General features: G+C 50.2%; 10 protein-coding genes across 10 annotated transcripts; 7 read left to right on the top strand and 3 right to left on the bottom strand.

The window, feature by feature from the left end:
* Nucleotides 1–432: 432 nt before the first annotated feature.
* Nucleotides 433–2,363, top strand: IAR55_000214 (uncharacterized protein; the record flags this gene model as incomplete). The annotated part of the gene is made up of 7 exons (XM_066943350.1): nucleotides 433–826; nucleotides 895–967; nucleotides 1,019–1,155; nucleotides 1,216–1,416; nucleotides 1,485–1,665; nucleotides 1,715–2,112; nucleotides 2,179–2,363. The coding sequence occupies 7 exons, from the start codon at nucleotides 433–435 to the stop codon at nucleotides 2,361–2,363; spliced, it is 1,569 nt and encodes a 522-aa protein (XP_066805892.1).
* Nucleotides 2,364–2,732: 369 nt separating this feature from the next.
* Nucleotides 2,733–5,825, top strand: IAR55_000215 (uncharacterized protein; the record flags this gene model as incomplete). The annotated part of the gene is made up of 7 exons (XM_066943351.1): nucleotides 2,733–2,787; nucleotides 2,843–3,052; nucleotides 3,256–3,649; nucleotides 3,714–3,949; nucleotides 4,007–5,013; nucleotides 5,076–5,702; nucleotides 5,766–5,825. 7 exons carry the CDS (start codon nucleotides 2,733–2,735, stop codon nucleotides 5,823–5,825), a joined length of 2,589 nt encoding a protein of 862 aa, XP_066805893.1.
* Nucleotides 5,826–6,146: 321 nt separating this feature from the next.
* Nucleotides 6,147–7,155, bottom strand: IAR55_000216 (uncharacterized protein; the record flags this gene model as incomplete). Its single annotated transcript, XM_066943352.1, has 4 exons — nucleotides 6,147–6,363; nucleotides 6,439–6,536; nucleotides 6,611–6,729; nucleotides 6,795–7,155. The coding sequence occupies 4 exons, from the start codon at nucleotides 7,153–7,155 to the stop codon at nucleotides 6,147–6,149; spliced, it is 795 nt and encodes a 264-aa protein (XP_066805894.1).
* A 283-nt stretch (nucleotides 7,156–7,438) lies between these two features.
* IAR55_000217 (methionine aminopeptidase, type I) lies at nucleotides 7,439–9,533 on the top strand (the record flags this gene model as incomplete). The annotated part of the gene is made up of 12 exons (XM_066943353.1): nucleotides 7,439–7,503; nucleotides 7,571–7,658; nucleotides 7,785–7,842; nucleotides 7,906–8,031; nucleotides 8,120–8,211; nucleotides 8,308–8,484; nucleotides 8,537–8,561; nucleotides 8,612–8,647; nucleotides 8,761–8,978; nucleotides 9,035–9,149; nucleotides 9,205–9,277; nucleotides 9,335–9,533. The coding sequence occupies 12 exons, from the start codon at nucleotides 7,439–7,441 to the stop codon at nucleotides 9,531–9,533; spliced, it is 1,272 nt and encodes a 423-aa protein (XP_066805895.1).
* A 167-nt stretch (nucleotides 9,534–9,700) lies between these two features.
* Nucleotides 9,701–10,239, bottom strand: IAR55_000218 (uncharacterized protein; the record flags this gene model as incomplete). The annotated part of the gene is made up of 3 exons (XM_066943354.1): nucleotides 9,701–9,724; nucleotides 9,789–9,916; nucleotides 10,017–10,239. 3 exons carry the CDS (start codon nucleotides 10,237–10,239, stop codon nucleotides 9,701–9,703), a joined length of 375 nt encoding a protein of 124 aa, XP_066805896.1.
* Nucleotides 10,240–10,676: 437 nt separating this feature from the next.
* IAR55_000219 (uncharacterized protein) lies at nucleotides 10,677–13,614 on the top strand (the record flags this gene model as incomplete). Its single annotated transcript, XM_066943355.1, has 14 exons — nucleotides 10,677–10,698; nucleotides 10,778–10,903; nucleotides 11,039–11,101; nucleotides 11,161–11,237; nucleotides 11,310–11,461; nucleotides 11,516–11,587; nucleotides 11,650–11,796; nucleotides 11,851–12,065; nucleotides 12,113–12,684; nucleotides 12,743–12,871; nucleotides 12,930–13,049; nucleotides 13,102–13,152; nucleotides 13,207–13,243; nucleotides 13,292–13,614. The coding sequence occupies 14 exons, from the start codon at nucleotides 10,677–10,679 to the stop codon at nucleotides 13,612–13,614; spliced, it is 2,106 nt and encodes a 701-aa protein (XP_066805897.1).
* A 432-nt stretch (nucleotides 13,615–14,046) lies between these two features.
* Nucleotides 14,047–16,194, top strand: IAR55_000220 (uncharacterized protein; the record flags this gene model as incomplete). The annotated part of the gene is made up of 6 exons (XM_066943356.1): nucleotides 14,047–14,420; nucleotides 14,587–14,775; nucleotides 14,843–14,931; nucleotides 15,004–15,439; nucleotides 15,511–15,650; nucleotides 15,719–16,194. 6 exons carry the CDS (start codon nucleotides 14,047–14,049, stop codon nucleotides 16,192–16,194), a joined length of 1,704 nt encoding a protein of 567 aa, XP_066805898.1.
* A 1,592-nt stretch (nucleotides 16,195–17,786) lies between these two features.
* On the bottom strand, nucleotides 17,787–20,825 carry IAR55_000221 (uncharacterized protein; the record flags this gene model as incomplete). The annotated part of the gene is made up of 6 exons (XM_066943357.1): nucleotides 17,787–18,017; nucleotides 18,106–18,454; nucleotides 18,524–18,775; nucleotides 18,832–19,688; nucleotides 19,766–20,539; nucleotides 20,601–20,825. 6 exons carry the CDS (start codon nucleotides 20,823–20,825, stop codon nucleotides 17,787–17,789), a joined length of 2,688 nt encoding a protein of 895 aa, XP_066805899.1.
* A 389-nt stretch (nucleotides 20,826–21,214) lies between these two features.
* Nucleotides 21,215–23,344, top strand: IAR55_000222 (uncharacterized protein; the record flags this gene model as incomplete). The annotated part of the gene is made up of 7 exons (XM_066943358.1): nucleotides 21,215–21,551; nucleotides 21,614–21,699; nucleotides 21,766–22,034; nucleotides 22,088–22,299; nucleotides 22,357–22,499; nucleotides 22,555–22,698; nucleotides 22,751–23,344. The coding sequence occupies 7 exons, from the start codon at nucleotides 21,215–21,217 to the stop codon at nucleotides 23,342–23,344; spliced, it is 1,785 nt and encodes a 594-aa protein (XP_066805900.1).
* Nucleotides 23,345–23,845: 501 nt separating this feature from the next.
* Nucleotides 23,846–25,380, top strand: IAR55_000223 (uncharacterized protein; the record flags this gene model as incomplete). Its single annotated transcript, XM_066943359.1, has 7 exons — nucleotides 23,846–24,049; nucleotides 24,185–24,280; nucleotides 24,359–24,467; nucleotides 24,539–24,565; nucleotides 24,643–24,767; nucleotides 24,884–25,073; nucleotides 25,205–25,380. The coding sequence occupies 7 exons, from the start codon at nucleotides 23,846–23,848 to the stop codon at nucleotides 25,378–25,380; spliced, it is 927 nt and encodes a 308-aa protein (XP_066805901.1).
* Between the last annotated feature and the right edge of the window lie 76 nt (nucleotides 25,381–25,456).

Raw genomic sequence — 25,456 nt, forward strand, 5'->3', positions numbered from 1 at the left:
TGGTAGTGGCAGTGGTGGTGGTGGTGGTGATGGTGTTTTCTGCTGTAATGGGAGAAATAAGCGGCATGAAGCGGCTCGTGAGATCGGGGTTCCGCACTTGGACTGCTATATCGGACGGAATTGGAAAACACGGCCGCGGCCGAATGACTTTAATCGGCAACTGGATATCTCTCCGGTATCCATTTCCAACAGTGGGATCCCAAAAAACGAAAGCAGATGCGAGCAAGTACGCTCTATCTCTTCACTCGTTCATCACTAGTCCATCATCATACAGGACACTCTGTTCCGTCTTGCTTTCCCGTCGAGTCGTATTCTTCTCACTTGTTTGGTTTCATAGATGCGTCCTCATTCGTTACATGTCGTCTCATATCCGTCAATTGACCATATTGTATCATAAACAATCATCCGTGTCTATCATTCAAAATCATCGTCATGTCAAACTCGGCTAAATCGTCCTTACCCCTTGGTTCGCCTCTGGAACCGATACAAACCAGATCACACCATCAACTCGCACCCACTCCATCACGCTCACACGCCAACGTCGACCCCTTCCCCCTTCAGCTCCATCTCACTCGATCGCATGCACCGGGAGGTCATCCGCCACAACTCCATCGACCCCCCACGCGAAACGATGGGCTGGACAACATCCCTCCGCCACTGCCCTCCTCGCCAATCGCGTTGCAGAGGGCGTTGACGCGCGATCCCGACCTGGAACTGCAGATGGGTGTGAACGATGATGATGTTGGGCCGCCGCCCGAAGGAGGGAAAGACGCTTGGCTGTGTGTCATCTCAGCGTTCTTCGTCCTGTTCTGTATCTTCGGATTCAGTGAGTGGATACCTCGAGGATTAGATTGGAGCAAAAGCCGCTTGGGGCTCACGTATGCGTAACCACAGCGACGGTCTTTGGACAACTCAAAATATACTACATGGCTCACCAATTGCAGGGATACTCGGAATCCCAAGTAGCGTGAGTGGATCGTTGCTGGATCCCACCCGACGTCTACTGACTTTGCTGAAGGTGGATCGCATCCATTCAAGCGTTCTTGGTCTTTTCCGGATCCATTGTATCTGGACGATTCTTCGATTCTCACGGTGCTCGTATTTTGACTGTACTTGGTACTACATTGTCTGTTGCTGCGTTGGTCGCTCTTGCTTGTAGGTTCATAGCCGCCCGCTTGCCTGCCGTTGTCGCTGACGATTCCTGGTTTCTCAAAGTCTGCAAGGAATACTATCAATTCATTCTTGCTCACGCGGCTTTCGGGTTATCCGGGTCTCTCATGTATTCGCCCGCTACCGCCGTCGTAGGACATTGGTTCATGAGACGGAGAAGTACCGCTGTGGGCATCGTCGTCTGTGGCAGTGGTCTGGCGGGAGTGATCTACCCTATCGCATTAAAGAGATTGTTTGACGAAACGAGTGAGTCTACCAGAGCCTGCTTCTCTTGTTACTTTCCACCCTGACCTTTGACTGACGCGCTCAATCAGGTTATCGAAATACTCTGCTCATCATCGCGGCGATGAATGCGGTGCTCATGTTCCCTGCTTGGTTTTACCTGAAAGCGAGACTCCCACCACGAGCACCCCCTCCTCTCAGATCGCTGCTCGGTCCTTGGAAAGATATTCGTTACACTTGTTTGGTCGCCGGATCGTGTCTTGTCATGTTGAAGTGAGCTATCCTGAAAGATGCATAGTGACCTAAGTTGACTTATCTGTAGCTTTTTCTCGCCTTATTTCAATGCACCCACACTGGCTTCATCCAACAACCTATCAGCAAATCTCTCCTCTTACTCTATCGCCATTCTCCAGGCAGGATCATTCCTCGGGCGAGCGTCTTCAGGCGTCCTGGCCGACGCGTTCGGAGTATGGACCGTTTTCATAACTGTGACTGTCGGCTGTTCAATCTCCATCTTCGCCTTTTGGGTCGCTTCACCGATTGCGCCTGCCGCAGCAGTCGTTGGACTGGTCGCATATGGATTCTTCAGTGGAGCTTGGATCACCCTGGTCGCTGCTAGTACTGGTGCGATTTCACCGACACGCGAGTTTGGCATGAGACTGGGCATGTTGTGGTCTCTTACCGCCATTCCTGGTTTGGTCGGTCCAGTCATCTGTGGCGGTGAGTCAGACCTTGCTTCTATTTGCTTACAAGTGTGCATGGCTGATGAGTTGATCTCGCAAATAGTTCTAATCAGCTCTCATGGACAGATCTTCAAGTATGCCGGAATCTTCGTGGGCAGCTCACACATTGTTGGAGCCGTTGTGACTATCGCCCCGAGAATCGTTGAGATCTTGGGAGATTTCACACGAAAACGGAAAGGAGAGAAGGTCGACGAGGTCAGAGAGGGGACCGTCGAGGAAAAGGACTGATACTGCAGCATGGGACTAGCTATCTTGGGATTAGTGAATATTGTGTCGTGAATGCAACATGACTATAATTATTTTTTTTGGCCACCGAAAACATTGAGCGGGATGACCTTCGCGCATAGATCGCCTTGACGCGTCAATCGAAATACGTTTGGATTTTGATTTTGCTCATCTTCTCAATTGTTCATCTCGGCATCATATCGTTCTTGATTCTCTCCGTTGAAACGATCTAGCTCCAGTCAACATCACGGTCCGGTTCCTGCCCTCGGCATTCTTGCCATAAGTCTTGCAACAAGTAAACAACAACTCAGCTCATACCTGTCGTTTGGCCGATCTTGGTTTGGCGGCGTTCAACATTCCTGCTCTTCACCTATGCCTCGAGCCAAACCGCCATGCGGGAACCCATTGTTCTTACAATGGATGGAAGGTGTGTGTGCCCGGCAGTGTCGTTCACATCGTACTGAACCAATGACTTTCTGCAGAACTCCGAGACGCAGCCCGTGAAAAGGGTATGAAATCAGCTGAAGGATATTCGAAGGCCTGTAAATCGCTCTTGAATTGTCCCGTGACATATACGAGACCGAGGGAGTTGGTCGTCCTGCAGCATATTGGGGAGAAGACGGTGGGGATCTTGGAGAAGAAGTGGAAGATACATTGTGAGGAGAATGGGATTGTGGTGGAGTCGCCTGTCAGTGAGTGTCGTTGTCAAGTTCTATTTGTTTGGGCATGGTTCGCGATAGGAGATTTTAGGAGATGGATGGCGGGTTACCCTTTGACTTATGTGTAATCGGGGTCTGGTGGATGAAAATGACCTTCCGGCCACTCTTCCGTTGCTCATGTTACTATCTTGCTATGGTATGATGCGGTGAACCCAAACTGACTGCTGCGTCGACAGGGTCCAAAGCAAAAGGCAAAGCCCGTGCGGACCCATCCGAGCTCGACCAAGAAGACGCCTCCCTCCTCTCCGATTCCACCAACCAAGCACCGAAACCCCAGAAGATTCGCAAACCATCCAAGCCAAAACCCTACATACCTGCTCGTGGCTCTGGTCCCTATGGCATCCTGATGGCGTTGGTCCTGGCGATAGAACAACCGGAGATCAATACTCAAGTGTTCCAGACCAAGAGCGAGATCATCAGAGTTGCTCAGGAGTACTGTGATGCTTCGTACGAACATTCAGAGAAAGGCAATTACTTCACCGCTTGGAGTGGGATGAAAACACTGGTGAACAGGGGATATGTCTACGTGACAGGGAATCCGCATAAATATTGTTTGACAGAAGACGGATAGTGAGTGCTTAGCTAGCCAAGCCAGATTCGCTTGCTGCTGGAGGTCTTAGCTGACGGTACACAGCGAGGTGGCAGTAGCTATCAGAAATCTCCGACCCGAATTCTCTCATATGGAGAAAATGCCTTTTTTGCATACACCTGCGGTCGGCGGCTCAAATACAGCCCTTATCCCGTCGCAACGAGTTCCTGTCACTCATAAGAAGAGTGCGAGCTTGTCATCTGCGGTCTCATCTGAACCAGCGTCACCTCGAAAAGACATGAATGGGAGACGACCAGAGAAGTTTCAGTTCTGGTACATAGGTCAGTTCCTATCCATGGGCTCCGCCGGGAAGTATGCTGACGGAACCGAGATTTCAGACTCCAGCGGAGCCCGGACCTCCGACTTGTCCAATGCAATGATCCGACTAGATCCAGATGATTTCATCAACCTCCGCAAGATCGAATTTCGATACTCCCAGCGAGATCACCCTATCGTATCTCAATTGCGTCTCGTATATGATGACGCAACTGCTAGGATACGAGATGGTTCGAATTTCGCGACATTATACGCTTTCATAGTGGAAGAAGCTGCTCCACCGATCTGTAGCAAGTTTGACGATGGCGCATCCGGCAAAGAGAACGCTCCCGTTGCCCCTCAAGACGGGCATGTCACCCTCTCCGTACCGTTGAAACAGCTGGATGATGAGAAGGCAACTGACAATGTCTTGGACGTCTCGAACGAGAGTGACCAGAGAATACACTCGCCCTTTCCTATCGACGCAATTTTGGCTCGCTCCAGTTCAGCTTTATTTTCTCGAACTCAGTCAGCACCGATCACAAATGTCGGTTCACCGACTCCGAAGTTAACTTCCAGCCTCGCAGCAGAAGCTGCTCTACGGCGAGCTGGCCACCCATCCTCGACCTTCGGCCGCTCGCAGTCAGCATTGGTGGATCTGTCTTCTGCGTCGAAGTTAGCACGTCCCGCTCCTCGGTTGTCATCCCACATGCCCTCCCCTATCCTGCCGCCGACTGACGACCATCCCTCGCCTTCGCTGTCCTCTATATCCACCTCAAATGTACCTAATTTCCTGCCCATGGACGCAATCGTGTACCCGCCCGGCTCATATGAGGTTGTCCTCATTGTCGACACCCGCGAGGTGGAGTCCCGATCGAATAGGGACAAAATAGCGGAGAGCTTAGCCGCGAAAGGTATCAAGGTGGAGACACGAGCACTACGTCTGGGCGATATGTGCTGGATCGCAAGAAGGATTGAGGGAGATCTGGGAGGGGAGGAGGATGAGTGTGTGCTGGACTATGTGGCCGAAAGGAAGAGATTGGACGATCTTTGCAGTTCTATTCGGGACGGCAGATATAATGAACAGTGTGTAAGTGGGGTCTCGTTTGTAACTGAAAAACATAGACGCTGAACATGACTGGCTGGCTGTAGTTCCGACTGTCCAACTCCGGCATCAACCACATCTATTACATCGTTGAAGATTGGCAAGTAGCTGAGCGAATGGAATATCATGGTCTCCAAATTATGACTGCGAAGTCGCAAATACAGGTACACAATCGTTTCTTCCTCAAAGAAACACATAAACTGTCCGAGACTATCGACTTTCTTGCCACCATGACGAATGTTATCAAATCATCGCATCAAGGAAAACCCGTACATGTCATCCCGACTCGCTTCCTCTCAAGATCGACCTATGGACCTCTCCAAGCTCATCTAAAGGAGACTCATCCGCTGCACAAGTTCCATACGAGTTTTGTCGCATACCAAGATTTGAACGACAAATCTGCATCCCAGACCTTGCGCGAGAAGTTTGCAAGGATGTTGTTATGTGTGAAAGGGATGAGTGCGGAAAGAGTCAGCGCGGTCCTGGACGAGTGGGAGACCCCTGTCGAATTGTGGGAGAGCTTGAAAGAGAGAGATAAAGCAGGCGACGGTGCAGAGGTCAATGACGGCGCTGTGTCAGTCTCGAAGAAGAGGAAGAGAGGCAAAGAGATGATGTTCGCCGACAGGGTGAAAGGCGAAGGTAGGAGGAAGATAGGGGACGCGTTGAGCAAAGAAGTCAGTAACATGTTGCGGCCCACCCGAGCGAGGATGATGCTGATAGGATACCCTCATTCCTAGCTTTGGAAAGCGTTCATGGGTGACAAGGGACTCGAGTATCGAGAGTCAGGAGCTGTTTAGTGTTCCCCCAGTGTCTTGGTATAATTTGTAGGTTTTACAAGACTACTCTTGATGCACCGCCCAGTTCAGAAGGACGTCCCGTCCTCATTCAGCCGGCGAATCTCTTGGGCAACTGCGTCGCATAATGTTGGAGTATCTTTCAGACAATTTCCTCCTGAGGTGTGTCGATATGATCTGGGAATGAAGAGGAGAGAAATCAAACAAGATGAATCAAAGATATCCGACGCTTCTCCAATCAACATTATGCGATGCAATTGGCGTATGCTATGTTTCTGAGTGTCGCCATGTCTCTTTTCTATTTGTCTTCCGTGCTCTCCCGCTTTACACCTTCTCAAACTCCTTCTTTGCCGCCGCCAACTGTCCATCCAGATCCTTCACCATCTCATCCACGACTTTCTGCACTTCGTCAGTCCCATTCGCCTTCCTCCCACCCAGAGCTCGGAATCCATCCGTTCGAGCTGTTCGGATCTGTTGTTTTGCTGCTTCGACGGTTTCTGAGAGTGATTTCAAGATCTCCGCGCGCTGTTCGACGGTCGGTCTGTGAAGGATGAATGAATAAAGTATATTGATGCGCGATTATATACTGCACTGAGCGAGAGGGTGGACGACATACCTGACAATGGGAATTTTGAGCGTCGATTCGCTCATCCGTTGAGGTGAGATTCCGGGCAGATTGGCACCGTGTATGGCCGATTCGACGGGCTTGATATACTGCAAAGTGAACGATATGTCAATTATCTTGACCGTCTTTTGGATCTGTCAGCCCATCGGCCCGTATCACGTACACTTGTGTCATACACCTCTACGAACAATGTGTTCCCCTTCACCGTCACCGAGGCCACTGTGTTGAGATGTGACGATCCCGGCATGTCTTGGACATCGACCCGTACAGAATCCAGGAGAGCTACGTCTCAGCAAAATGAGTGACGAGTCCCATACTATCTGATAACGATGTTGACAAAGTCTCACCAGGACTGACTCTCCCTCTCCCCCTCTCGACACCTTCGAAGATCACCGCTCTTGCCCAATGAACCGCCTTCTCCATCTTCGTCTTTGCCTTGCCCACCACCTCCTCGATCACCACCTCTCCCTCACCCTCCGCATCAGCGCCGCCCGCCTCGTCATCGTCATGCGCTCGTATCTTCGCCTTTGCAGATTTCGGTTGTGATCCCTTGTTCTTCTTGGACAAGACTGACGAAGAGGTGAATGATCGGACTATTTGTGGAGGAGAGGTTGAGGATGTGATCGCTAGGCGTCGGATGGGTGGGGAAGGGTTGGGGATCGGTCGTGTGAGTGATCGAAAGAGTGAACGAGCGATGGTCGGACGCATCCTACTTCCAGGTAGGTGTTGTTGAGATCTGTCTGATACGATATCAACGAGTTGAAAAGGAAGCCTCTTTGAACACAATCTCATCATCATTGTACTTTAAGTTAACTTACGCTGCAGTGGATCGACGGAAGGGGTCACGTGAGACTCCCCCGGCAAAAGTCTGGATGAGAAGCGAAATCGTCCGTTTTGATTTGTGATTCAGCGTGTCAACGACAACTATTTCACCTCGCTTCAACTCTTCCCATCATATACTTCATCACTTTGACCAGACACAACCAGCAAGATGGCCAAGTGTGCAGGATGTGGAGAGAAAGAAGCCTCAAGGCTGGAATGTCCCAACTGCAAGAAGTGAGTGTAAGGTCTGTTGCAGGTGGATTTGTGGGCATGTACTGATGTGTTGCGGATCATGTAACAGGTTAGGCATCAACGGGTCTTTCTTCTGTGATCAGGACTGCTTCAAAAGAAACTGTGAGTGGACTGTCACTGCTATAGCATACTGGTTGGTGTGCCTTGCTGAGCGAACGGATTGTCTTCTACGTTGCAGGGGTACGTGCTGTCATGATCTAATCAGGACACAGAGTCTGCTCCTTGCAAGATCTCATTGCTGATCGAAATGCTGGTCTACACAGAACACACACAAGGGTATACACAGTATCGTTCAACTGGCCGCACAAACAGAAGCAGACAGTATGTTCCTTCGTTTTACCCGGCCCTTCGGCCTAGTCTTGAGCTGACCATTCTGCCTCGCAGAGGAATCAACGTTACCGCCCAACATGCGAAGCTACCACTTCACTGGACCCCTCCGCCCCGTCTATCCTCTTTCCCCAAAGCGACAAGTACCAGCACATATCGACCGACCCGATTATGCCGACCATCGTGAGTCACGATCTTTTTCAGCGGATATCAGATAAAGGAACGGTCGAGGATCAGAGATCCAGGCTGACTGTCTTGTTCTGTTCTGCAGCTCAGGGAATTTCAGCATGTGAGGCAGTCAGAGAACGATCGGTGAAGATCTGCAACAAGGAGGAAATCGAGGGTATGCGATTGGTCTGTAGGGTGAGTAGTGACTGTACCTTGAAACCTCCTTCATAAATCCACTTCGAATTGACCAGATCCTCGCTTCGATGACTGACTATGCACCAATTCCCACAGCTATCAAGAGAAGTTCTCGACATTGTGGCCGCCCACACCAGACCCGGAATTACCACCGACGAGCTCGATGCTATCTGTCATCAGGCTTGTATCGAACGAAACGCCTACCCCAGTCCTCTGAACTACGCCAAATTCCCGAAGAGTGTCTGTACCAGTGTGAACGAGGTCATTTGTCATGTGAGTCAGCGGCGCAGCTTGTATGGGGATCTGAACTGATCTTCATTCATAGGGTATCCCAGACCAACGGCCGCTAGGTGAGTTTGCGTGGAGTGTGTTTCACATGGGGATTCTGACCAGGACGCAGTCGAGGGCGATATCATCAATCTGGACGTCACATTATGTGAGTTGCAATCTGTGACATCATATGACTGGTTGATGCTGACTGATCCGCGCAGACCACGGAGGTCAGCAAATATGTCTCTTCATCCTTCACTTCCCGCTAACTTCTCTCAGGTTTCCACGGCGATCTCAACGCGACTTATCCTGTTGGCAAAGTCGACCAGGAATCTCTTGATTTGATAGCTACCACCAAAAAATCAATGGAGGAAGCAATCGCCATATGCAAACCCGGTGTGCCGTATCGTGAGATCGGAAACAAGATCGAGGAGATTGTGAAGCCAAAGGGTTACAGTATTGTCAGGCGATATACGGGTCACGGTATCCATCATCTTGTAAGCTTTCTGTTGTTTATCTTCCAGTCCGGTCTAAGCTGACTCGCGTCGCGCAGTTCCACTGTCAACCGAACATTGTTCACTATGGTGGATCAAAAACTCCCGGCAAAATGGAGGTCGGCCAGATCTTCACAATTGAGCCGATGATCAATCTCGGTACTTCCAATCTGGGTGAGCCTTCCCGTGCCTATGTGCTGGGTAACGTCACACGCTGACAGCGTTATAGATCACTGGAGAGACGACTGGACAGCTGTCACTATGGACGGCAGAAGATCAGCTCAATTTGAGGAGACTATATTGTACGTCGCAACACATCATTTGACTGCATTGCTCAACTGATAGTCTTCGTGGCGAAGGATTACGGAAAACGGAGCGGAGATCCTCACACGTCTGCCTCCCACAACATCATCCAGCTCAAAAAAGAAGAAGAAGAAGTCCAAGGCCAATGGAACGAGTACGTCGACTCCGTCAGGTGATGCCTCACCCGATGGAGTTGCTACACCTACTTCGGAGGTTGCAGCGGGTGTGAACGGGTTGGCAGTGGATGGCGATTAGTCCCGGGAAGTCGACGAACCAATCAATCAAGTGGGCCGCTTTCAAGCGGCAATTTTGCAGTAGGACGCAAGTACAGTGCATGTATGCATATTATCCATTGTACCGTCCGTAGTATACATTTGAGCCGGATCCAAATATTGTACAAGGTAGAGATCGAAAGAAGGCAGCTACTCCTCGGGAATTGTCTTGAGCTATGCAAAGACAGTATTGTGATCAGCGAATCAGATCGATCAGACGGATTGTGACAAAACTGACCTGTAATCCGTGGATCCCCTTGATATCGTCCTTCAGACATTGATTGACCAGTTTATGTTGTTTGATCGTTGAGAGCCCTTTGAAAGCGGGTGACGAGATGAGGATAGCATAGAACGATCCACATCCGCCTAAAGGTCGTAGCTTTGTCAGCAAAGATGCTGTCCGTGTGGTTGGACCAATTGTGCGGTTTCTTTGACAAAGGTCGAGGAGCGAGAGGTAAAGACTTGCCTGAAACATCTTGCACTTCTAATCTCTGACCGGGAAAAGCGGTCCTCAACTTTTCATATATGGCTTTCTCTCCGTCATCCAGAGTAGGCGTGGGTGTAGGTGTAGAGTAGTGTCTTGATCTCAGAGCGAAGGAAGAAAGACGAGATGTGGATGCAATAGCAGGGAGGGAAGTGGGCCATCTCACACTTTGTCGAGCGATGGACAATGTGAGGGTGTTGAACATGTTGGTGGTGGCTAGCTATCCTTGCTTGTAAGATAGGCTCGGTGGTGTTGTCCTGAAACAGGTCCAAAGAGCGAGATTGAAAATCGAGCTTCCATGACGGGTCTCACGGGCGCGCTCGGATTGAGAGAAAGTGATGACGTCGAGGGTTGTGATGGATGATGGGGAATGAGGTGGATGGAAGACAATAAGGGGAACCGAGTGAACAGTGACCGAACGGTGCGCGCGTAGGCATCATCGCAGGGCATTCAGAGCAAACAACGACAACCGCTCTGACCAGTATACAGACTTCCATCACTGGCACAGCAGACTGTCGGTCCACAGCTTCGTATCAAGAACAAGTGGACCATCACGCACCAGAGCGATACATCTCCTCAACGCACATAAACAAGTGGAAGGGATATCACCCGGAGCAGTACGCCTACTGGACATACCCCAACATGGCCGACGCCAAACTCTTTAGTAAGTCGTCCTGGTCCACCCTCTATCTCTCGGTGGTCTCACTTGCCGGAGAGCTGTACTGACTTTCCATTGTTTGCAGCCCGAGGAAAAGCGCAAGAACTCCGAGATGAGTTACGGGGTGCGAACGATAAGCGTGATAAAGGATTTCTGAGAAGGAAGACGGCATTGAAGAAGATTGTAGCGAATATGACGATGGGTAACGACAGTGAGTCCAAGCTTCGTATCCCAGTCTTCCGGTTTTCGCGCTTCAGATGATGTATGGAAGCGAGCGGGTCGCGTGAGAATTGGGTGCTCTCGTGAGGAAGCGGGAAATGCTAATGTTTCTCAACCTCGACCGCAGTGTCACCTTTGTTTCCTGATATCGTGCAGTGTATGCAGATCCAAGTACTAGACATCAAGAAGAGTAAGATGAGCGTTGACTCAAGCGCGGAAGAGTATCAGCTGATTCAGTTGTCGTTGTAGTGGTCTACTTGTATCTGGTGAATTATGGGAGATTACGACCTGAAGAAGTGAACGGAGCGATAGGAGGTTTCCTTTCCGTGAGCACCATGCTTCCCTAACCTTATGAGCCTCGAGGGACAGATGACGATGCTAATGGTGTCTCGAATCAGGATTGCGCCGATCGAAATCCTCTTATACGAGGATTGGCGATCCGAACGATGTCTTCAATCCCCCTTCCTCCGGTCGTGCAAGCTTTGATCGACCCGTTGAGACATGCGCTGCAAGATCAGGACCCGTATGTCAGAAAGACAGCTGCCATCGCGTGAGTTGTCGAGCATACTGGTTTTCGAGTACAACACTGAGGTGTCGCATACAGGGTCGCGAAGTTGTATGCGTCTGAGCCTGGAAGAAGGGTCATCGAGAGGGAGGGGTTCGTCGGCATGTTAAGGTGAGCTAAACTCCTTGGTCCGATTTGAGTAGTGTCAACCATCAGCTAATTCAATTTCACAGGGATCTTCTTGCGGACCACAACCCAACTGTCGTGGCAAATTGCGTTGCTGCCTTGGTCGAGATCTCAGACAGAGGGGATGATATCGTACTCAAATTGAACGGGAATGTAGCCGGAAAGCTCGTCGCAGCGCTTGGAGAATGTTCAGAGTACGTCAACTGTTTGACATCGGCTCGTCATGAGGCTGATGTGGCTTCATTCAGATGGGGACAGATCTACATTCTCGATTCACTCCTCTCTTTTGTCCCGAAGACTACCCTGGAAGCAGAACAGCTTGCCGAGCGAATATCCGTTCGGCTGCAACATGCCAACAGTGCAGTGGTCTTGACTACCATCAAGGTCATTCTTTACTTGATGAATTATATGGAGGATGATGTTTTGATGAGAGTATTGGAGAGGAAAATGGGCCCGCCGTTAGGTGAGCTGGCAGTCTTAGACTTGCGGCAGTAGCTTACAGTGATCTAGTAACTCTGCTCTCATCTGGTCCCGAGGTCCAGTACGTTGGCCTCCGAAATATCCTCTTGATCATTCAACGCCGCCCCGCTATCTTGCAAAACGAAGTCAAGGTGTTCTTCTGCAAGTACAACGACCCGATTTACGTCAAACTCGCCAAACTGGAGATCATGTACCGTCTGACCCGAGAAGAAAACGTCTCCGAGGTTCTTGCCGAGCTGAAAGAGTATGCTTCCGAGGTCGACGTCGATTTCGTTCGAAAGGCTGTACGATCTATCGGTCGTCTCGCGATCAAAATAAATGCGGCGTCCGACCAATGTATCACAACTTTGTTGAACCTCATGCAAACGAAAATCAGTTATGTGGTGCAGGAAGCCATAGTCGTTATCAAAGATATTTTCAGGCGATATCCAAACCAGTACGAGAGTATCATTGCGACTCTTTGCGAGAACCTCGACGTATTGGATGAGCCTGAAGCGAAAGCCGCGATGATCTGGATTGTGGGACAATATGCGGACAGAATCGAGAACAGTGATGAATTGTTGGAAGATTTTGCTTTCACGTTCAAAGAGGAACCAGCAGAGGTGAGTCAGCCTTTGAGCTTTGGACGGCTGAGAAACGATACTGACAACGAGCTTCTAGGTGCAACTCGCGTTGCTCACAGCTGTGGTGAAGCTCTTCATCAGGAGACCGACAGCGGCCCAAGAACTGCTACCGAAAGTGCTTAAATTAGCGACGGAGGAAGCAGAGAACCCGGATCTGAGGGATCGAGTAAGTTTCCTTACTTAGGCTTTTTCCGTTAGGCTGAAAGACTAACCGTGTTACCAAGGGTTTCATGTACTGGCGATTGCTCACATCGAATCCTACTGCTGCTCGAGAGATTGTCCTGTCGGAGAAGCCTGTAATTTCCACCGAGACGGATCGAATGGACAAAGGCATGCTTGATCAAGTGGGTCAAGTTGCTCGCAACTGTTGTTTCACAGGCTGACCGGGCCGCTTAGCTACTACTTCAAACTGGAACTTTGGGAAGTATATATCATAAGAATCCAAATGTAAGGATCATAGAAAACTAAATCGACGCTTGTCTGACCTAGCTCCCTTTACAGACCTTCATCAGAACAGCCAAAGCTCGTTACATGCCTGGTGAGTTTATGAGTATCATGTTACGAGGCCTAGCTGACAATGTTCTAGACTCCCCTGCGCTAAACGCATCATCCCGTCGACATCTCATCACCCCTGCTGGTTTTGCATCATCGGTGTCGACACGACCCGCCGTGTCCGCGCCCTCTGTGCCTTCTCGACCAACAATCTCCACCCCCGCCGCGACTTCAGCTAATCAGCAGCCTCTCAGTCCGCTGACTCCCGTGGCGGAGGATCTCGAGGGTCACAGTGCGAGCGATATCAATGACCCATATGGTCAATTGGGCGATTTGGAGTTTGTCAACGGGGGAGGAGCCGGTTACCAGACGGACATCCCTAGACCGCGAGGTGCGGAAGAGGATCTGCTGTTTTAGTGTGATAGACCGTTCGGAGGCTAGTCGGATTTCTATGCATGCTTGTATATCACCTGTATGGTGGCTGTACCTCTTCATACAGCGCCTGGGGACAGCTACGGAGGCGTTCGAGAAGGGCAACGGAAGACAGGACTCGTACTTTATAGTCGGCACGTTTCTGAGAATTCACCTGGGGACCCGCACGTCTTGACGCGACCACTAAATCATTGATTGATTGATTACATGCGTTCACTTATCTCAGATAGTCGGGACTCCCCCATCAACGTCAAAATTATTCAACATATTCCTATCCTGCCCAGCACTTCCATTCAGGAGACTGCAGAGGTCGCCATCGATAGACGGATAGATAGCATCTGGAATTTGGGGCTTACATTTCTTCTTCTTCTTTCCTCACGAAGGGTCAAAAGGATCTCTGGTATTCTCACAACAATCATGACCGACAACAATGCTGGTCCGAGTCGAAGTTCACTACCCCTTTACTCCCAGGAAGAATCATCATCAGCCATCAGATCAAATCATGATGATCTTGATGAGATAGGAGCGCTTCCTGATTACGAACATCATCCTTCCCAATCGCTCTTACCTTCGACCTCTAAAGGCTCGAGCGAACGTCTGGAAGGCGTAGATGACTACGATGAAACAAGAACTGCAGGAGGAGTGGACGATGGAGTGAATGTAGATGATACTGGACAGCATCAGATGGAGATGGAAAGGGGACATGAGAGACATCGACATGCTACGGTCGCTATGAAGAAAGCGTTATGGTGGAGAAATGTCATAATAACAGGACTGTTTATCTTATCGTGGTGAGTGTCTCCATTCCCACCCTTCACGATGGCACCTCAGAGAACCAATCCTTCTCTGTCTCTACCAAAACTCGTACGAGACCTCGCCCCCTTCTTGTCGTCGTCGGCTCCGCCCAGCTCCGAGTCTTTGACTCGCAATACATGACTGATGGCGGATATGCTACAGGTACATATTCGCGACCATCCTTGCCCTATACAACAAGTGGATGTTCTCACCTCAATACTACGGATTCAGTTTCCCGCTCTTCGTAACAGCCTGCCATATGGTAGTCCAATTCGCTCTGGCAGCTATCATCAGGCTGGCTTTGGCAGAAAGGTTCAGACCAGCTGAGAGACCGACAAGGAAACAGTACATGTGAGAGCTCGTTGGGATGCGACTGTTCGAGACATGATGTCGACTGATGTTCTGATCTTGGGAACAGCGCGAAGATCTTACCTACTGCTGCGTCCACGGGTGGTGATATCGGACTGTCAAACCTTAGTCTGAAAAGTATCACTTTGAGTCTATACAGTGAGCGCAAATACTCCCCTTGACTCACACAGATACGTTTGAACATTGTTGACAAGTATCGGCTCTTCGCAGCCATGTGTAAATCGTCGACGCTCATCTTCGTTCTTCTTTTCGCCTTCACCTTCCGATTAGAACCTTACTCGTTGCGACTCATCGCTGTGATCTCCTTGATCTCCTTCGGGGTCTTCTGCATGGTGTTCAACACCACAGCCGTCTCTATCCCTGGTATACTCATGGTCTTCTCCGCATCTGCATTAGGTGGTCTTCGATGGGCATTGACCGAACTGGTCATGCACAAGAAATCGATGGGACTGTCAAATCCGTTCGCGACGATATTCTGGCTAGCACCGCTCATGGCGGTCACTCTTGGCGTTGTCAGCATGATCCTCGAGGGCTGGTTCACGGTGGCGAGAAGTGGGTTCTTCAATGGCTTTCAGGCGATCAAAACGGTGGTGGTCATTGTCATTCCTGGTGGATTGGCTTTTGCAATGGTTGCCAGCGAATATTTGTGAGCGACTCTCATCACATGCTCATGCTCGGGACTGATCAGTGCTGACTGTGATGTTTTCCGGGTTGCAGCATTATACAAAGAGCGGGTGTGGTACCAATGTCGATCGCAGGCATTTTCAAGGAGGTCACGACCATTTCCATTTCCGCGTGGGTCTTCGGTGATCAACTCACCGAACTGAACATCATCGGGGTCGTGATTACGATATGTGGTATGTCAGCTTTTCTGACCGTGCTCGAAGAGCTCATTAAGTGTAAGCTGATCCAACCGCATGATTAGGTATCGCCCTATACTCTTATCACAAATACCAAAAATCCATGTCAACCACACTCGAGCTGGACAATCATTGTCGTCCCGTTGGCGACGACGATACATCACCTCTCAATTCCAACCCGAACCATCTATACGCCACAGCACCTTCTGACGACCTGGAAACTGCTCCGATAGTACCAGGATCATCAGGTGTCCCGATGTCGCGTCTCGATTCCAGCAGCACTGGGAAACACGTGTATCCACCAATTGGTGGAGAAGTGGATGATGGGGACGATGGTGAAGATAGGATCAATAGAATGAGAGACGATTTCGAAGGGTGGGACGATCCAAATAGACAGGATGAAGATGATTGGAGCGAAGATGAGCAGGAAGTTGATGAAGAAGAGGTGGAACGGAGAAGGAAGGAACGAGAAGGTGGGTTAGGAATATCGAAGAAGATAGATAGAGGGAGATGGGCACGATGGTGGGATAAGGAGATGTAGAGGAACATAGAGTTTCATATTTGGCATGGTTATTGCAGTAGGTCTACTTGCAGTATCTGCACATTGGATCCTGGTGAGGAAAGAAAGAGTAGGCGTCCTGCGATCACTTTCATGCCCAGCCACGATCCGTCTCAGGCAGGTGCAAGGGACCCGATCACAGAACACTGCCACGCATCAGGAATTCGGCCACCTAAAAAGATTACAGTCGCATTGCGGGAACAATGAGGTGGAGAATCTTCGGACCGTTGAGGTGTGGTGGCTCCAACAAAGGGTAGAGTAGAGTAGTCTGCCGGTGGTATGGGAACGACAACAATCTTCCACTGCTGAGGGCCTGACCTTGACGCGGAGCTGCAGTCGTCAATCCGCAAACCGTTGTCAGAAGGCCAACTCAAGCTCGAGACTCCTTTGAGCAGGCATCCCCTCTTCTCTCTTCCTCACAGGTTCTTGACATGCGAACGGAAAAAGACGTGAAAGCATGCTTTCATCGTGCTTTCTTATCACACCGTACAACAGGGCACCCGTGTGGTCAAGACCACATACTGTACTTTCTCCCACGTTCGTGCCACAGTGCATCAAAGGTCGTCTACACCACAACTAAATAGGAGGAAACTACTGCACAGTGTGAAGTTCGCTCCCTGTTATCACTGCGTGTGTCCTGGGTCCTGGGCAGCAGTACGCTCATCACGGGTACCAGTGCGTGCTCTGGAAGAGCTAGCAGTCGCAGGTGTACTAGGCTGACTGGCTCGTTTGCTTGCGGCATCTATCTTTCCCCAGCCTCTAAATATCCTGTGTAGCAGAATCAACCTATCTATCAATACAAGCCATTCTGAGATAGGTCAAGTCAGACGATGATCGCTCACTCTTTGATGGAGACTGGCCCAGCACCGTCCTGGCAACCTGGCATGGGTAGCTCAGAGCCATTGACGCTGATAGAGCCACAGAAGGAAGAGCTCCTGGACGGTGGGGCATTGCTGGCCTTGCTAGGTGTGGCGGGCATGATTCTTTCTTTGTTCAGTATTTTTTTCTCCTTGTTTGAAATCTCGTAAGTTGTACTTGTCTGAGTAATTCAAATACGTTTAGCAACTGAGTTTTCTCTCTGGGAGGGATGAGTAGGAGTCATGAGGACGACGGTTTGGCCCATATATGCGACCGTAATCTGATTGTCAAATATGGGACTTCGCTGACCTTCTATTGTGCTTCACCGTATTGAAAGGTGGCCTGAATCACGGGCAAACGTCCGTTCGCAATGAGAAGACATGTCATAGTTATTGCAATCTGGTCACTTATGAGCGTTGAAATAGGGAATTACATCAATGGATGACCACTCGCACAAAACAAAGGGGAAGAAAGGTTCGTCAAGCTTCTCGCGCAGAACAGCTCTTCTTTGAATAGATCGTGAAGGATGATTGTCAAGCAGAATGGTGTGATCGACATAAGCAGTTTCCAACGAGGATAAGGAATCTTTGTCACAATGTCAGTCTTCAAGGTCAGTGTAGCGAAAGTTCGGAGCTCCAGCGAGCTGGCTCCTCAGCGCAATCATGATGCAATGCAATGACATCCCAAGTCTACTACTGTACCGTTCTCTCTCCTATCTATAGCTCCTCATGCGACGGCACACTCTGAGTAGGAGGGTCCGGACCATGGTCAGTCGGCGAGGCGAGGGTAGTTGACGTGGTAGCGGTGTTCCACTCGAGGTCTGTGTCGTGCGTGGACTCAGGTACTTCGGGTCCGTGATCGGTTGGTAATGATGGGGCGGTCGAGGTTGTCGCCGAGGGCGATGGTCTAGGTCGTCGCGGTGCTTTCTTGTTGACGAGTTTCAAGACCTTACGAAGGGTTCTCCACATCAGCGAATGTCCGTGTCTACCGCAAAAACCGAAATTGTTGGGCCGGATACCTAAAGGTCGCACTCACGGTTGACTGTAAATTCTTGCCCCTCTCATCCAAATCACCACTGACGATTACAGGATCTTTGGTCCTGTCGTCCTCTAATGTGACCTGTACCTTCATCTTCTCGTCCATCCAGACCTCGTTCGCCTTCATCATATCCTCCACGTTTTTCAGTTCCTCCTCGGTGTATTTAGGAGGAATTGCTGGGTTCTCCGGGGTAGCCGTTGCCGCTTCTTCCAGAGCTGCTGTATTATTCTTTCTCGCTTCTACTAAGAAGGCTCGAGAGGCAAACATAGCCTGTTGAAAGTCTTCGACAGCTTTTCCCCGCTTGTGATCTTCGGTGAAACGGAAGATGATTGGAGCTTCAAGTTTCCTTATAGTAAAGGGCGTCAGCTTCGGTCCATGTTAGGCAAAGTTCAGCTCGACACCCAATCGAACTCACTCTAAGGCAGCCCTTTTTGCCCTGAGCAATTTTTCCTCAGCTGATTCCGCGTGCTCGCCCAGCCACTCAAACGTTTCATCCACCAGAGCCTTCAGTGTCTTCTGCTCCTCCTTGGTCGAATACTCCTGGACTGCTTTGTTGTCCGCATCCGCACTGAGGAAGCCGGACAACCTGTAGAGGTAGCCCTCTAACGAGTTTCGAGCTTCTTCCCGAGCCGCTTTGGACGCTTCAAAAGATGCGATCGAGTTGAGTCTGTTTGGGGGTGATCTTAGCGTGCGGCTCCTTGGCGTGACAGATATAGAGCTCACCTGGCCAACGTAGTGCGTTTTTCTTCCCCAGACATCGTCTTCACCCCAAGCTGCTTCTCCCTGAACTTCAAAGCGACCTTTTGAGACTTGTTATTTTCTGTTTCCGCCTTTTCCGATCCTTCTTCGGCGGTCTCCTCCTTCTTTCCGCCAAAGAATCCTTTTAGAGCTCCGGCAACACCGCCCTCCTTGCTCTCGATAACGCTAGACGATAAGACCGCATTGGAAGCATGGAGAATACCCCGGGGATCAAGTCGCATAGTAAGATTGACGATAGGCGAGGGAGATGTGAAGTTCGCCAGAGCCTTGTCGATGTCAAGTATCTGTACAGACAGGATTGGTCGTGATTTTGCGTCGATTTCTTGTTTACTGAGGGAAGCTCCAGCGGAGGTATGCTGCGATTGAGCGAATTCGAGCACCACCTCTCCCTTATCTGCAGGGAGGGCAATGCTCTGCCTATCTCCAAGCTTTGATCCCTTGGGGAAAATCACTTCTTCACCCATGATGATATCGCTCACACTCTTCTCCGTCACATTGAGGTTTTTCATCTTGAATTGCCTGCTCAAGGCGGCACCATAGTAGGCAGCACCAAGAACTGCCGCTTCGTCGGTGTTCACGTTTTGAGCGATCCGGTCCTCGGCGTGTCCGAGAACGGACTTGATAGCAGATTGGACGAGAGGTACTCGAGTGTTACCACCGAAAAGAATAACGGAGGTAATGTCGGAGAGAGTGAGGTTGGCGGAAGCTAAGGCAGCAGTCAGAGGCAGGGAGAAAAGGGGAGCAGTCTCTTCGAGGGCAGACTCGAGCGCGGCACGAGATAGACGAGATCGGTAGTCAACGTCGTTATACAGAGATTCGATCTAAATGACCAAGGGTTATCAGTACTCATGCACCACTAATTGGCACGACAAGTCAGAAGATATCGAGGGCTACTTACTGCAACAGTCGCTTCCTGATTTGCACTCAAGATGTGCTTCACCCTGTTGGCTTCTCTGACCAGCTTAGCCAATGCTCGCTTGTCTCCAACAATTCCTTCTTGTCCGGTCTTGCCAACGAAGTCGGCTGTCAGAATCTCCTGCAGCGCAACGTCGAGTATAACTCCACCAACATTTTCCCACCCGGTCCCAAGGACTTCGATGTGAGTGGTGTTGACTGGCGATTTCGATTTAGGGAATGGCAGAACGCTCGTCTGGTAGAAAGCGAGGACCGTGGCGGTCGTGGACAGAGCTCCTGAATCGTAGATGATGTGGTATTCCTTCTCCCCTTCTCCTGTCTCGAGGTTGAAAGTGGGGAACGTCCTGGTCATAGCGTAATTGAGAGCGACACCGGTGCCCTCACCAATCATAGCCAGACAGCTCAGACCTTGAAGCTCAAGAGCGTCCCGGTAAGCTTTACGCTGGAAATGATCCCACCAAGCTGGTACAGTCACGATCACCTGGTTGATGGGTTCCGGAGTGGAAGTACCGGAGAGCGATTCCGCAAGATGCCGGAAATATGATATTTGATGAGCGAGAAGAGCCGTAGGTGTCCATACTTCGTCCTGAGACGAAGGAGATGGGGAAAGGTGCGAAGGTGGTGAAGGATGAGGGAAAACTAGGGTATTGTCGGGGGTAATCGAAGGGGGGTTGGGGTAGACTGGCAGTGGTGAGAGGGCCGTTGAGCCGAGGAGAGGTTTGACATAGGGGAAGTGAGTATCGGGGAATCGAGTGGCCTAAATAGGTAAGAGAAATATCAGCGGAGGATACTTGGCTCACAGGACTGAAGTAGCTTACAGCCATCTTCGCCTCTGCACCAAAGACCCTGTCCTCCCTCTTCCATCCTACCACACTCTGGATCTTCCTCTTACTGTCCTTGTCTAGAACCACATCGAACGGTACACCAGGTTTTACCAGTGAAAGCTTTGTGAACTCTGCGCCATAATCTATCGCCAGGACCGCGGCTTGAATTGCCGGCGCCAGCAACAGTAGCAGCAGAGACACCAAGTGTTGAACACGCATTTTCGGTGATCGACAGCGCTGCGTCTGAATATGCCACGTCCAGTGAAGCTCAGATTGGCAGTCAACGAGATGAGATGTCAGACGTGAGATGTAAATCGTCTGCGTTCTGTCAACCATAAAGTACGCGAAGTTTAAATACATGGACTGCCACGGTGACCTCCACGTCAAGCACAAAAGGGGGTGTGATAAGCCACGTGTCCGATCCGTATTTATACCACGTCATTCTACCGAGATACGCGGATCCGTCGGAGCCTTTCCCCGAGCAGGCGAACTCGACTTTTTTTCCTTGACATCGCCATCATCGTTCTATTTACTCATTACATCTCTAAACAGACTTCATTGCTTGACGCCTTCGTCCGGCTGTGCATTCCTCTCGACATCCCATCGTTATGTCCAAGGCGACGCAGCGCCTCGTGAACTCATTATCTTCAGCCTCACACTTACGTTTGACCCCGATACAACGCTCATCGCTACAACCGCCACCTCCACTCTTCCGTCCAACATGTCAATGTCGTTCATTCTTCAGCCGACGAAGCACATCGTTCTGGGCGACGTCGTATCCTCCAGATGAATCGAACATCCCACAAGTACCTTACACACCTCCACCGCCCGATGTTCCCAGTTCGAGCGCAACAAATGTTCCTCAATCAGATGGACAGACGAAAGATCGAAAACAGAGATATTTAGATAGTCTGATGGACAAAGCTGGAGAATTGACGTTGCGATGTATGTTTACAACTGGTTGCTCATGTGATCGGCGTGCAATCATACTGATGCTAGAACGGTAGGTTCCATACTTGATGCCGATGGCAACTGGCGGGCAGAAGAAGGAAAATACATGAAATCGGAATTATGCCGTGAACACGATCTTGATGTAAGCTAGCCCGAATCTTTGATCTGTCGAGCCGTTGATTGCCAATCGTGCTGACCAAAATCTCAGCCTCGAGATCTACGGAAGCTCGACTCTCTCGCACCCAGTCTCGTCCCTATCATCCTCACACGTAAAACGTGTATCCTGATATCGATGTTGCATATCCGTGCACTCATAAAACCCGATCGAGTGATCATCTTCGATACGGCTGGTACGCAGGAGAGCGAGCTACAGAGGAGATTCAAATATCATCTGGAGAGAAATATACGAGCTGGTTTGGAACTGAAGGAGGAAGATTCGAATGGAGAAGAGGAAGTTGTGCTGCCTTACGAACATCGGTGAGTTCTCGTCCTTGCGTAGACCAGAGTCATGCTCAAGATAATCCGTCCAGAGCACTTGAATCGATCTTGGTGGCCACAGCAAACGCGTTGGAGGAAGAAATGGCTTTCACTCGACAATTAGTGCAGCATCTTCTCGCAGATCTGGAGGATGATATCAATAGGGAGAATCTGAAGAAACTTCTACACTATTCGAGGAGGATTGTGGGTTTTCAAAGTAGAGCACGATATGTGAAGAGTGCGGTAGACGAAGTTCTGGACTCAGGTGAGTCGAGATGATAATAGCTTTACAAACAGTACATGACTTACCGCCAAACCTCAGACGAAGATCTGTCTGCCATGTACCTTACTTCTCGGGCTCAGGGGAAACCAAGAGCTTTACACGATCATGAACAACTGGAGCTATTGCTGGAGAGCTTTGTCAAGCAGGTTGAGGAGATAGTAAGCGAGGTGGACACGACAGTGGTGAGTATCCGGTGTCTGTTCCTTGCGCAGACCGAGGCTAACACACATCCGGAAGGCCAACATGAACTCGACTCAAGAGATTGCCGAACTCATGCTCGACTCTGGAAGAAACGCCTTGCTCGCTCTTGACATCAAGATCTCAATTGCTACCCTTGGAGTCGGTACTGGTGCTCTGGTGGCTGGTTTGTTCGGGATGAATGTGAGCTGTTTGTCTAACCTGAGTGCGACATAAAGCTGATCATTTGTCTCAGCTTACCACCGAGCTCGAGCACTCACCATATGCCTTTCTAGCTGTATCGGGTACGGCTTCGGTGATCGCTCTTTTCATCTGCCTGTACGGCAACAAAGTCCTTCGACGAGTCCGTCGGGTGGCCTTGTCAGGTCGAGGACCCGCTACTTACGACCGAGTGATGCGATCAAAGAGGTGGGATTCAAGTGTAGCGCAATTCTCGCAAGGGTCGGACCCTGCATCGGTCGATCGACGTGCGGAACTAGCGAAGAAGGCGATCTGGGACAAGATGTTTTGGAGAAGAATGAGAGATCCGAGGCACGACTTGCGGGATCCGAGGGTAGATTTGCGGGATCCGAGAATGAGGGGAATCGATACACGATGGAGTCCTGACTACTTGGCAGCGGGTCATGGCGCGGCAATCGGGCCGATGTGGTCAGACGGCGGAGTCGACGCAATGAGGAAAAGACGATGGACGAAGGGCACATTACCTTGTCAGGCGGAGCTGGACGGGGAGAATCGCCAAGAACATCGAAGCAGATGGCATCATGGCCTAGAAACCGATACGGGCAAGTGGGGAAGGGGAGGCTATACTCGTCGATGGGGTCGTGAGTGAAGATCAGAGACGCAATTTGGTACGACTCTTTCCGATAATGGCATTGCCACACGACACTTCTAGATCACTAGAATTCACACACAGCTCACGAACGATTCACGATTCGGACGGATAGACGGAGACGGAGGATCACTTGAATCATGATTGTAGCCCTACTTGTAGCCTTGCATAATACATCATCCTACATCACTGAAGCTCTGTTGTTCGGATTACATTACATGCATGTTGATACCCTTCCGACAATGATTTGTGCTGATTCCAGCTTGCCGACGAATGTACGTCATGTCTTGTGCTTTGTGCCTGAGACGACCAGTCGGTCACCCTCTCTGGCTTGGCGATCAGATCTCTGATTGTTCCGACATGGAAATTGTAGCATGGGTCGATGGTCGTTTGGATCTCAGGTTGTTTGACCGATATGCATACCTATACAAGTCCGACAACGATTGAGCTTGACTAGATCTCTTCGAGTAAGGATCGGAAGCATCGCAGCATAAGGCAAAGATGTCTGGAACGATCTACCGAGGTCCTATCAATCCAAATCCGAAAGATGATGAAGCCCGAATCGTCATCTACGGTTATGTCCCCTCCCTGGCCTTGGGATTGGTCGGTATAATCACTTTCATGTTGGTGCTGTGTGTACATACGTTCTGGCTGGTGAGGAAGAAGAAGACGAGGACGTTCCATATCCTCGTCTTGATCGGAGCAGTGAGTGTCACCTTGGTTCATCTCCCCCTTCAAATCTGTCTACCTTGCTTCACGCATTCTCAACAACACCATCACTTCCTTTTCTGGTCGAGTCTGCTGGAATCATCAACTGACTGATCACTGCTTGCTTCACAGTTGATGGAAGTCGGTGGATATGCAGCAAGATTAGCGAGTCATAAACGACCTTTTGTAGTCGGCAGTTTCATCGCTCAGTATTTCCTCATTGTCGTCGTGAGTGATCATGCTTCTGCGATGAACCTCGCCTAGAACCAGAGTCCCTGACACACAACCATCTCAAACTCTCTCCAGGCGCCCGTGCTATTCACCGCTGCGATCTATCTTTCCTTGACACTGGCCGTGAACAACTTGCCGGGTGCTGGTCGACTCTTAGTCATATCCCCGAGAAAAGTGCTGGCTTGTAAATGACTTCCTTTTGGGCACTACGCCTACGCTGTCTTGGGAGACAGTCACTGATCGCTTGAATCACAGTCTTCGTCACTGCCGACGTGCTGACAAGTGAGCATACAATGGAACTCATCACCTGATGGTCCATATCGCCGCTGTGCAAACTGACGATATCGTCTCTTCCTTAGCTATCCTGCAAATCATCGGTGCAGCGCTTATCGGTTCTTCCGAGTCTGCTCGAGTGTCAGGCAAACATTCGTTCATAGCGCCCGAACAAGCAAATAATATCTTACTCGCCGGTCTGGCCATCCAGGTGCGTGTTCCAGCCTGTCCTCACACTGATACTCGGTCCTCTCTATATCTCACGATCTCTCAAGAGGGATTGTACGAGGAGATGGTAGGCCCAGCTGACCTTTCTCGCTTCTATAGTGCTTCTCCTTCTTGTGCTTCCTCGCCATCCTCACTATAGCCATCGCACGATCCATTCGTCAGAGAACAACGCTGCAGATGGGTAACGAGGATCTGTATGGTGATCTAAAGAATTTGCTCTGGTTGATCTTGGTCACGTCCATCTTGATTCTTCTGCGTACAATCTTTCGTCTGGCCGAGACGGCACAAGGTGAGTACTAGTGGACCATCTCAATCGTCGCCTCTTCCTCTCACAGCCTTCTCGTCGATAATTGATGGACTGCTCGACGAACGAGATTTTGTTGTCGACAGGCAACAACTGCTCACATTCGAACGTCACAGGGTTCTTCGGATACGCAAGCACCCATGAATCTCTCTTCGGAACTCTCGAGTATCTTCCGGTCATATTGGCTCTCACGATCTGGGCGGTTGCGCCACCTGGAAGATTCTTGGCCGATACAATGAGTCAAGCTGGTGTCACGGAATTGGGAGGGAGAACGGAAAAGGCTCCGAGGTAAACAACGCGGACTTCTGTATTTGTATATGGTCTCTCCAACAAATCACACCACCAATGTAGCATGCTAGTCCTCCGAT

This window comes from Kwoniella newhampshirensis, chromosome 1 (genome assembly GCF_039105145.1).
Source record: "Kwoniella newhampshirensis strain CBS 13917 chromosome 1, whole genome shotgun sequence".
Taxonomy (NCBI): domain Eukaryota; kingdom Fungi; phylum Basidiomycota; class Tremellomycetes; order Tremellales; family Cryptococcaceae; genus Kwoniella; species Kwoniella newhampshirensis.